Raw genomic sequence first — 12435 nt, forward strand, 5'->3', positions numbered from 1 at the left:
GTTTGCGGAAGTTATAGAACCTTTAGGACACGGAGCCTTGCTAGAGTAAGTATGCCACAGGAGGTGGGTTTATAGTGTTTGTAGCCTTTCCCACTTCAGCTATTTTCCTTGTGCTGGCAAAGACGTAATTGGCCAGCTTCCTGTTTCTGCCACCTGCTGCCAAGCTATCCCAACCGTCATGGATTCTAATGCTCTGGCACTATAAGCCAAAATCATCTCTTCCTTAAGTTGCTTTTGGTCATGGTGCTTCATCACAGCTACAAAAAGTATTTAAAACACTAGAATGTTCTATTTATATTAATTTGCTCATGCTTTGGAGGTCCCTGTTTAGATGCAATCTTGCCAGAGAAGCCCTCCTCGACTACATTGTATAAGATAGAATTCCCCTTTCCACATGTTGTCATTAAATTTAATTCAAAAATTAAATTGCCTTTACTTTTGTCCTTTTTATCCTTTGTTTGCAAAATTGCCAAGTCCCGTATACCCTTGGTGGGGACAGAATGACATGGTTCCTGCCCCAGAGACAGGGCCGGCAGACGTGGGCCGCCATGATTGTCAATGGTTGCCATGGGCAAAAGCCTTGTTTGTATAATACTGTACATATATTTTACTCCCTTAAGGAATGGCCTTGTTAAAATTAATGACTCCATGATAAACAGACAGCACAAGTCCAGGAGGTGAAGATATAATTAATGTCTCAGCAAAATGGTAAATGTTGTGACCTTCAGGGCGGCCCTTAAGGCTGTGGGAAAAAACTCTAAAAGCATGAGTTTAAAAAAATACAGAATGTCTCAAAAAATGCAGATGCAATATGAATTATATGAGGGGCATCACGAATCTAAAGGAACAAAGGCAGCTGCTTTAATGAGCCAGCTTGTCAGAAAGATACAAAGGCAGGCAGATTCCCGAGTTCAAGGTCATTCTGGGGCACAGCAAAACCGGAAGCAGGCTGGAAAGCTGTCTCAGGAGAGCATAGGCTGCCGCCTTTGACCCATCATTTGACTTCAAGTCATTTGTTTTCAATGCTCCCAAACACTCCTTCCTCAGAACCCTCTCTAAACTGAGGCTGGCCCTTGGCACAAAATAATTCACTTAGTTGAATGAATGCTTGTGTGAGCCTTTCAGTGCTGCCTGCCCTTTAGATGTGGACTTAATCCAGTTTATAAGAGGCCTTTTCACCGGTAATTCATATAATGGTGGTGGCTGCACTCTACTACCCAAGTCATGTACCTTTTTACTTATTGTTGGTTTTTTTTGTTTGTTTGTTTCTTTGTTTAGTTTTTGTCACTTCTTAAATTCCAGGGAAACAGGTATTTTTTTTCTCCTTGATGCTTAACTTCACTTCTAGTGGTGGCCTTCATCTTAAATTTCTCTCCAAGAACTCATTTATCAAAGGCTTGGTATCTAGTAGATGGCATTACTAGGAGGTGATAGCAACCTCAGTCGGGAAATAGGGCCAAATTGTAAGAAGGTCCATTAGAGAACGCCCTTCAAGATATACTGGGATTCATCCTCATTCTCCCTCCTTCTTTCCTTCCCCTTTCCTTTCCTTTCTCCTCTCTCCACTTCTTAATTGCCATAAAGAAAACACTACCCCTGCCAAATGTCCCATGCCATGTGGTTTCGTTTTGTCATGGGCCCTAAAAGAACTAGGCCAAAGAAACATCAGCTGAACTTTTGAAGCCATTTGTTAAAATAAATCTTTCTTCCATTTAAGCTTATTTTCTCAGGTATTTTGTCATAGCAACAGCATATTGACCAACACATTCTACTGGTTCTTCAAGTAACAGGCATCTGGTACATACACACATATTCAATAAATATTGCTGTTGAGGCAGCTGAATGGATCCATTGTCTATAAAACTTACAGGTAAACACAGAGATGAGTTGAGCACCACAATGAGATGCAGGTCAGGGTAAAAGTGGAAGCTCGGAGTGAAGTCAGGTATGGTGGTTTGAATAAGAATGGCTCCAGGAGCCCAGATACCTGAATAGTCAGTAGGGAGTGGCACTCTTTGAAAGGATTAAGAGTTATATAACCTCGGACTAGGTGTAGCCTTGTTACAAGAAGTGTGTCACTGGAGGTTTCAAGGCCCCAAGCTAGGTCCAGTGTGTGTCTTTCTGCTACCCGGGGATTCAAGTGTAGAACTCTCAGCTACCTCTCCAGCACTGTGCTCCTTGCTATGATGACAAAGGATTAAATTTCTGAAAGTGCAAACAAGCCTGGATTAAATGCTTTCCTTTACAAGAGTTGCCAAGGTCATGGTGTCTCTTCACAGCAGTGGAACACTGACCAAGACACAAGGTATCAGTACGAGTTTGCTTCCTGTTGATGTAATAAACAACATAACCAAAAGCAACCTGGGGAGGAAAGGATTTGTTTCATCTGACAGCTTACAGTCCATCACTGGGAGAAGTCATGACAGGAACTCAACCATGGCAGGAAACTGAAACAGACACCATGAAGGAATGTTGCTTATTGGCTTGCTCCCAAGCTCATGGCCAGCTACACTCCTTCGGTAGCCCAGGCCCTCCTGCCCAGGGATGGCTCCACCCATACTTGGTTAGACCCTCCTACACCAAAGAGCATTTTAGAAAGTGCTCCACAGATACAGGAGCCATAAGCCAATGTGATGGAGACAGTTCCTGGATCTAAACTCCTTCACATAACTGGGCTGTGTCAAGCTGACGGCTGCACCTAACTAGGAGAACATCTGATTCTGTCCAGAGAGGCCAAATTTTTCATTCCAAAAATATGTATTTGGATTTTCTTGTTTTTATATTTCATAGTTTCTGGTATTGGAATCTTTTGAAAGTAATCACATTAGATTTGGGTCATAAAAATCCCAAAGAGCTCTCTCTATATGCCTTCTTTTCTCTACAAAGTCTCCACATAAGCTTTCAAAGTTTTTTCTTTTACCTGTTTTGTTTGTCTGAGACAAAAACTGACAATATAACCCTGGCTAATCTGATACTTGCTGTGTATAGCCCAGGCTGTCCTCAAATTTGCTTCAATACTATGTCTACCTTTGAAGTACTGAGATCGCTTATTTCTACTTTGGGATTAAGAGAGAGTGTGTGAGTAGACATACAAGAACTAACTCTGGTGACTAAAAGAATTCCATTCCAGAGTTAGCCAACAAACCTAAGCCAGACATATCACTAAAATTGACATTTGAGGGACAGGGTTAAGATGGCATAGAAAGAAAAGAATCAGAGACTTGTAATGTTGAGACTCTGAGGTTGTGCGACTTTGCTTTATAACTTTGCAGATGAAAGCAACTTGCTTCGTTTTCTGTTCAGGGCTAATTAAATGGAGGCAGACTCATTATCACCTTTAGGAAGGGGGATTTAGTGTCAGTTCCGGCACCACACTAACAGTCCCAATGATTGGCAAAAACAAGTATTTGAAATAAACAAACTTTCCCTTCACAAGCTTAAGATTTCAACTTGATGGTTCCTGACTTTATCAAGGGAAATGAGTCTTAGACAATATAAAAATATATTCTTCCTTTTAATCTCCATAAATGTCAAATATCAGTCATGGGGTCACAAGCATCTTCATAGAATCCTTGAACCAAAGAAGCTTTAGAGAACAAGGGGTACATATGTACTTACAGTGTAGTCAAGGAAACTGATTTCCATGGGATGTGACTTACACCAAACCTCAGAGTCAAAACTGAAAGCAACCCTGCTATCCTGAAACCAAGTTTATCAACTCTGGCCGGCACTGCATGGCGGTTCCTCAGAAAACTGGACATGAGACTTCCGGAGGACCCTGCTATACCTGTCCTGGGCATATACCCAGAGGATTCCCCGGCATGCAATAAGGACACATGCTCCACTATGTTCATAGCAGCCTTATTTATAATAGCCAGAAGCTGGAAAGAACCCAGATGTCCCTCAGTGGAGGAATGGATACAGAAAATGTGGTATATTTACACAATGGAATACTACTCAGCAATTAAAAACAATGAATTCATGAAATTCTTAGGCAAATGGTTGGAACTGGAAATATCATCCTAAGCGAGGTAACCCAATCACAAAAGAATACACATGAAATGCAATCATTGATAAGTGGATATTAATTAGCCCAGAAGCTCTGAATACTGAAGACACAATTAGCATATCAAATGATTTCCCGTGAAGAAGGAAGAAGAGGGCCCTGATCCTGGAAAGGCTTGATCCAGCACTGTAGGGGAGTACCAGAACAGAGAAAAGGGAGGGGGAAAGATAGGAGAATGGAAGGAGAGAAGAGGACTTATGGGACATATGGGGAGGGGGGAACTGGGAAAGGGGAAGGCATTTGGAATGTAAACAAAGAATATAGAAAAAAAAAACAGGGAAAAGACCGAGTGGGATCTTTCCAAACTTTTGGCTCAGGCGCTTGAGGGTTTAGATTTAAACCTTGTTTTACAGACCATCAGCATTTATCACATATGAAAGCAAACTCATTTAAATCCTCCTGCATTGAAAGGCTTTCTTGGCCTTCTAGTGTCAATGACAAATTTCCACCCCAGATATGTAAAGACAAATGCAAAACATACAAAATCTCTATGGTTTTCTTTCCCTACCCAGGCTTTCCTTTGAAAACAGGACAGACTTACCTGCTGGCTTGTCAAGAGCCCAGTACATAATATGGTTCAATTATATAAGCTACGAGTGTGTTCTTCACATCTGTGTAGTACTACTGTGTGCTCTGTGACCTTGTGGTACAAACCTGTGTGTGATTTAGGGCCACATGGTGTATGCCACATGTGCAGTTCTCCCTGAAATGGTAACCATTTGACAGCTGCTGGCTCATTCCTGAATCTTCCGGTACTGCTTTCTTCAACAAGCCTGACTCTAAACTCACCCAGAGAGGACGCTGACCGACCGTGACTTCAGAACACCTGGAGAATGCTGGGATGCAAGCTGCTTCGGCAAAGGGGAGGATTGGCTAGGCAAGAATCATCATCGCCCAAAACACCCATAGAAATAGCAGTTTTAAAATCATCGGACTCCTAAAGCCTACAGCTCCTTCCTTTCTTTCACGGGATTTATTCTCTCTTTCTTCATCTTGAAGAAATAATGTCCTTGTGTGGACAGGCACCACAGGACCACTCACAGCAGCAGCTAGGCTGAACGCCAGAGTTCGCGGAAGTGCCTCTCTTTGGGGCTCCCCGCGTCAGCGTTAAAACAGCGTTCCATTCCCATGGCAACGCATTGTCTTCAGATCCAGAAGCCCAGCTTCGGTGAGACTCGACATGGCCCGGGCACCAGCGCGGGCCCGAGGTAGCAGAGGTCTGAACTGCCTAGCCGGGTGAGCGGGCCGGGAAGGTGTCTGGGGTCGGCGAGCCAGAAGAGCTCACCAGCTTTCTGTGCAGGGCCCCAGAAAACCAGGCAGGGAAGATGGGGCCGGAGCTCCAGGGCAGTCCGCAGTTAGGAAGCAACAGTAGAAACGCTGCGGATGAGCTCCAGAGATTTGTCCTAGAGTTGGGGGCCAAGTGCGGTGTCCAAGTCCAGCCAGGGTCCAGTGCAACTGCGTGGGAACTGTGTGGTGAGACTTTGAGAGCTCAGAATGTGAAGAAAGTAGGACTTAGAAAGGGAAGTTAGCCCTTCCGTCCACCCTCCACCCCCCTGTTTTTTTCAAAGTTGGGTGTTCTGGAGCCTGGATCAAGGAAAGCTAGCACAGTATTCTTCGGGGGAGGGGGGCGACTTAGATGGTGTTATATTCAGTAAAGTGTGCATTTAAGGGTTAGGGATAATAGACAAATGCATTTCACAAATCATTATCAACCACATCCCTGCCCATCTTCCCCACGGGGTTCACTTTGTCAGCAGCTAAGGCTGCAGCCTAAGTAGTTTTAGCTTCTTAACTAGAACTTCTTACTAAATAGTGACATGACTCCTGGAAAAGGAATTTTTGATTCGGCTTTCCCTTAGGGCTGCCAAACAATATTTGGGTTGAATCGGTGGCCATAGTTTGGATGATCCAGTAAATGTGACAGATGTGTCGTTTAAGAAATGCTTTTAAAAGAACTTTGGAGATGTAACGTAGAATAGAAGTTAGGGAAAAGAAATATAACCCTGATAAGCACCTTCAGTTCTTCTTAGGAGTCCCTAAACACGGGTCTGCATAGTCTATTTGTAGATTTATATTTATCAGTTTTAATTTAAAGTCAGCAGCATTCACCGGAGGGGAAATAGAACAGCCCCGTCTAAGCCCTTTCCCCCCAAAGCATGCCTCACATGTGACTCTTGGTAGGAAGATGCAAGCCAACCCCATCTGCATTCCAACTGTTAGCAATGACACCGACTGGGACTTCTGCTTCCACCTGTAAGTACTGACATTGCCTTGACTTGATGCCACTCACCAGAAAGAGTAGGACGTCCCATTTAAAAAAGTCAAGAGTTTCGTGTGTGCTTTCAATAGAAGAAAAAGGCCCACAGCTGTGCTGTGTGTTAAATTATGGAATAATAGATCCAGTCGTCTTGACAACCTCTCCAAGAAGGACGATAATATTTTTGTCTAATTTATGAAGATGTTCAGGTTTACAAAAATAAAACAATATTATAACAACTATAGTAAAGCCAGTGAGAAAAACATCACAAAACCAACGAGTAAGATTTTATGAAATGAAGAGGCAATGGACAAATAAAAGCAATTTTAGATTTATTTTTACTATTTTAATTATGTCTTTGGGGTGGGGTATGTGAATGAAAGAGGGATGGATAACTTATGGATGCCAAAAGAGGGTGTTGGATACCCTGGTGTTTACAGACAGTTGAAAACTACCAGATGTGCATTCTGGGAACTAAGCGTTGTCTTCTGGAAGAGTAGTGAGTGTTTTTAACAAGTCCTACTAAAAACTTTTACATCCTAATAAGTAATCCTGACCAAGCAGATCCTGTGTGCCTGTCTCCTCACAGCATCAAGGCTTCATTATATAGCTGCTAATTATAAATCAAAGGGAATATAGGCAGTTTGCCCAAAGCTGCACAGCTAGTTCGCAGCATTTAATACAGGTAGTCTATATTAAACTGTTAACCATTTCTCTATATGGAGAGCTCCTACTCTTGGCACTATTGACATTTTGAGTTAGAAAACTCTTCGCCTGGGAGGTTTAGAAGCATACTTTCCCTTCTCGTCAGTAGCCAGACACCAGTAGCACTGCCCGGTCTGTGACAAAAATACCTTTAGACATTGCCAAATAGGCCCAGGAGGCAGAATCAGCCTTAAATGAGAGCCCTGCTTAGTTCCAGGGCCCTCTGTAGAAGCACAGCAGAAACAACGGCTATCAACCACTTATATTGTTTAAACTTTTCTGATGGACACAATAAAATGTGGACAGAAACCAGTATATTTAACTCTTAATACTGTCTTATTTCAGTATACTTAAGATATTATCTACAACTGCAAAATGTTTTATACTAACTGCTAAATATTTTATACTATTTTTTTTCATAGTGAGTCATAAAAATTTAGCCTGTTTTCCTGTTTTGGAGAACATCTTAATGCTCACTCGCCATATTTCTGGCTCATAACAGCCACCTGGGGCTAATGGTTATCTTATTGGAGAGAGATTATATAATATATCATAAACTGTCTTAAGGTTAAATGTTATAGAAATAGAACTATAAAAAATGGACTTTAAAAATGCAGTGTTCTAAAGCTCGAGAGCTGCCTCAGCGGTTAAGCGCACTCTATGCTTCCAAAGGACTAGAGTTCAATTCCTGGTTCCCATGTGGCAACTAATTAGTTGCCAATAACTTCAGGTCCAGGAGATCCAAGCCCTCTTCTGTCCTCTACATTCATGCCCAGGATGCATTGACATACATACAGACAGGCAAAATGCTGATAAAATAAAAATACATAAATCTTTTTAAAATGTAGAGTTCACAATATAACATCATGGGGATAATCCAATCTTTTAAATATATTATCAATCAGATGATGACAACAGACAGAATGTGTCACAAGTCTAAGAAGGCTTCATTCAACTTACCATTCCTCAATTGTCATGAGTAATTGTCATGAGATATCTTAATTGTCTTGAATGATTGTTGTGAGATATCACATGTCATGACTCAATTACTAAGGTTTATTTTATTTTATTTTACTTTATTTAGCTGAATGTTCAACACTAGCTCAGGGATATTCTCAAATCGCCTTTGAAGACCTCATTATTTGCCATTGTTTTGAGATTATTGTTGAAGACTGCTGCTTTGATCTCAACACAATCTCATTCAAGGCTTAATTAAAAATAGTAGAGCTTACAATTCTTAACATCCATACTTAGTAACCTTTCATGAATTAATGGATTTAACTTCTGTACCAACCGCATCTATGAAATAAGCAGCTCAAGGAAAATTTCCTAATGAGTGAAAACTGTTCTTTCCATTAGCCATTCTGAGTTGATGATCTTGTCATAGGTTTCTCCAGTGCTCCTTGGTATTTAAACACTCCAAAGACTCAAACTGTTTTTCATACTCATTCTTAATCACAGTATAGCAAATTGTTTGAATTTATTGTGAGCTAGATAGGAATTAGGATTTGAAAAATAAGTGTGATTCAGACCCAGCTTCAGAGGAAATTACGTTTAGAAGGCCAAGATGGGACCCCTGGGGCAAAGGAGTAGGGAGGAGTCATTGGTGAGGGAGGAGTAAGACTATAATATGAATTGTATTTTAGTAGAAATTTGGAGACATCTTTGCACCTCATTTGGAGTATCTTTTTAGTTCCTAGAGAATTCTTACAGTGTATTTTCAACCCCCCTTTCCTTCACACCCAACTTTGCCTTCTTTAACTGTGTTTGTACTGACCCTATACTCTTGGGTGTTTAGCCATTCACTGGAGTGACATCCTTAAAGAGAACAGACTCCCTGTCCCAGAAACCATCAGTTGCCAATAGCAATTCAGCTAGGCTTGAGACTTCATGCCCACCTCCTCTGTCTATGCTGGGTTTGAGCTTATGCAGGTCTTGCATGTGCTATTACTATGGCTGTGAGTTCATAAATGCAGCCACCCTGTTGAGTCCAGAAAATGCTTCATTGTAGTCATCTACTCCTTTTGGCGCTTAAAGTCTTTCCACTCTCCCTTCTGAAATGATCCCTGAGTTTTTGGGAGGAGGGGTGTACAATACATTAGTTACTTTTCTATTGCTGTGATAAGACTCGATGATTAAAGCACCTTAAAAAGAAAGAGTTTATGGGGAGCCTTACAGGTTCAGAGGGTGAGTCCATGACTATCATGACAGGGAGCATGGCTGTGGGCAGGCAGGCATGATGCTGGGGCAGCAACCAAGATGCACATCTTGACCATAACCATGAGGCAGAGAGAACTAAGTGGCAATGACATAGACTTTTGAAACCTTAAAGCCTACCCACCCAGTGACACAACTTTTCCAAGGCCACACTTTCTAATCCTTCCTAAACAGTTCATCAACTAGGGACCTACCTTCAAATATATGACCCTCTGGGGGCTATTCTCAATAGCCCATAATGTTTGGAGGTCTACAGGACTTCACTGACCAACAACTCTTAAAAAAGTAGCCCATTCATGACCCTGGAGTTCTTGTTAGCCTGCTGTGTCTAACAAAAAGCATTGTCACCCCATTATAGGGGAACTCATTTAAATTCAACTTACCATATGATCCAGCCATACTTCTTTTGGGCATATAACCTATAGAACTATATAATCATGCTTCAGAGATAGCTGCTCATTTATGTTCATTGCTGTTCTATTCACAATATCTAGGGAGTGAGCACAGCTTTGATGTCCATTGGCTGCTGAGATGATAATGAAAATGTGGGAATGTCAGGACAGGGAAGCGGAAATGGGTCAGTGGGTGAGCAGGGTGAGGGGAATGGGAGAGGGGTTTTTGGAGGGGAAACCAGGAAATGGATGTTTGAAATGTAAATAAAGAAGATATCTAATAAAAACGTAGTACATATACACAATGGAATATTATTCAGTTCAGAAAAGAGAATTATGAAATTCACAGGTAAAATGGATGAAATTGGAAACAGTCATCCTAAGTGAGGCAACCCAGACCCAGAAAATACAAATGTCATATGTCTTCTCTCACTTGTGGATATTAGCTTTGGATCTTCAGTTATGTATGTTTACTTTGTAATACCCAAAAATGTCAGGAAATTAGTAAGTGGCCATGGAGAAGAGCTTTCAAGAAAGGGGAGTTAGAACCTGTGGTAGTAAGGGAAGCAACGGAACAGGAAGGGTTAATTGGAGTGTGGGGAGGGAAATGGTAGGGCAAGGTAGAGGCAGATCTATGGAGAAGGATAACCAACATTAAAGAGCTTTTGAAAAAGTCACAGAGAAACCTACCACTGGAGAATCCTCTTAAAGTACATATGATACACATAGAGGGAGTTGAAGTGGAATGTTTTGGTCACTGCTTCTGAGAGACATTTTCCAGCAGATGTACAGGCTGTGTCCAGAAAGAAGGTAGACCATTCAGTCGATGGATGAGAGCCCACTCTATTACTTGCCTTCCAAACACCAGCCTTTCTCATGACCTCCTAAAAGCATGTTCATGTAGGGCAAGGTCAGTCCTCCCTGGCCGGATGAAGTGCTCCTCTATCCACATGACCTGACATGCCTGCTTGTCTCTGGGTATGTCATTTCGAAGAAGACTCTGAATGGATTTTATGTAATTTTTCAAACTTGGGGTAAAAGATAACAGTTGACCTTTCTTTTCCTGTCATACCTTCCTCAACTCCCCCTTTAAAAAGAACAGTAAATATGCATCACTAAGTAATCAGTGTAAAAGGACCCCTTTTGCTGAGACAGTCTTGTTTTGAAGCCCATACTGGTCTTGAGCTCATGATACTGTGTGGGCCTCCTGGCATTGTATATAGGCAAGAGCCCCCACAACTGCTTAAGTAAGACAAACTTTATTCTAAAAGGTTTTCAGTGTCTAGACTCCTAAAAAGCATTGTGAATACAAAAATGATTTCTATGGGAAATATTTCAAAGTATTATTCCTCTTAAGATGTCAGAATTCATTTTATTCCACATTGCTTTCCTTTTTCTGGTGATGTTAGGACTGTCTCTTTTGTCTCTGTGTACACTTCCCGTTACCCACGTGATAACTGCTATCAGCGTTGCTGTCATCGGTGGCTATCTAGATTGTACGTGAATAAGCATATGGTTGTTTCTGGAGAATTTGCAACTTAGTTCTTTCTTACCACATAGATTTCTATTTCTAAGACAACAAAAGAGCGATTTGTTTCACAGCACATGACCTAGCACGTGGCTCTCTCTTGCCAAAAACTGCCATTCTCTCTGGTTAATTACAAATTCCAGGTTGATGGGTTTTAGATATATGAAAGAGGAGTTGTGCAGTCGGCTGACCTGCAAATGGTAGTCCCTACCCCCAGTTTACTGTATCATTCCCTTTCATAGCTTGGGTCTTAATTGTAGCATCTTCAAGATCTTCTGGATCAACACTCTCATTGTTTTAGATGAAAAAAAAAAAAGCCAATCACAGAGCCCATAGCAGAAATAATAGCACACATTAAGGAAGCACTTGCAAAATATGGTTCACTGAGACAGTGATTTATGAGTATCCCCTCTGTTAGTCCTTCTAATTGCAGTAAGCAGGTGTTCGATTTAACCCACTTTTGTAGAGAAGTCATTTACATAATGGCTTATGTAAGGTTACCTGCTTTATAGGCAGAGGAACTGTGACTCTAGCGCAAGGTGACAAGTCTACAAATGTTCACCTTGAGCTCCCACACTGCTGTCTTAGATGCTAGATCTTGAGAGTAGCATGTGTTTACTGTATATCCTTATTTAAAACTGAACTTAGAAAGCAAGTTGCCAACCCCAGCTGTGGACACTTGAGCCTCTGTTTTATCGTTTGGAAAATCCTGATCCACGCCCCTCCTCTTGCCCTCAGGTCACAGCAAACCAGAATCCCAGCACAAGAAACAGACGACTTGCTCTCTGCTTGTCACTGTGAAGAGATTGAGGAAGACACTGCAGATCAGGAATCGGGGATGACTGCTGACTGTCTGTCTATTCCAAAACAGAAGTTAGCTCAGTCCCAGAAGAAAATTAATCAACTCATTAATGAAAGAATGGTAAGCAAACAAAATCTTGACTGGGTTTAGGTTGCCATTTAAAAGTGTGCACATGATATCAGATAGCCTGCCTTTACTGTAGAATGAAGCATATGAGAAAAATGGTATATGTTGTTGTAACCAGAAGAGAGCATAGCAGAGGATAGTCCGGGAGCCAGCCTACCCTCTAGTTCTCCTCTTCATTGTCTGGTCCTCTCACAGGAGGGCTTATGCTTTTAACTTTTAACCAATCATTTAACTAGAAATTCAGTGTTTGTCATATCCCAGTTGCTCTTTAGTTAGCCTGACTTGAAAAGTCTCTTAATCCTTATATCAAGGGTTCAAGATGATTCTTGCATAAGAGGAGGG

The 12435-nt window shown here is 41.5% G+C and overlaps 1 protein-coding gene across 3 annotated transcripts in view; it reads left to right on the forward strand.

Moving 5' to 3' along the window:
- The first annotated feature begins 5202 nt into the window (after positions 1 to 5202).
- The window catches only part of Ttc23l (tetratricopeptide repeat domain 23 like), a 54982-nt gene continuing 47749 nt past the window's right edge, over positions 5203 to 12435 (forward strand). The window contains exons 1-3 of one of the 3 annotated variants that reach the window (XM_052159712.1): positions 5203 to 5302; positions 6248 to 6319; positions 11904 to 12087. In XM_052159712.1, coding sequence (XP_052015672.1) covers positions 5247 to 5302; positions 6248 to 6319; positions 11904 to 12087 — 312 coding nt within the window. In that variant the 5' untranslated portion in view covers positions 5203 to 5246. Of the gene's footprint in view, positions 5303 to 6247; positions 6320 to 11903; positions 12088 to 12435 lie in introns of those variants that run through there. The other 2 variants (XM_052159713.1, XM_052159714.1) reach the window with 2 other exon arrangements.

The sequence above is a fragment of the Apodemus sylvaticus genome, chromosome 16 (assembly GCF_947179515.1).
Source record: "Apodemus sylvaticus chromosome 16, mApoSyl1.1, whole genome shotgun sequence".
NCBI lineage: Eukaryota > Metazoa > Chordata > Mammalia > Rodentia > Muridae > Apodemus > Apodemus sylvaticus.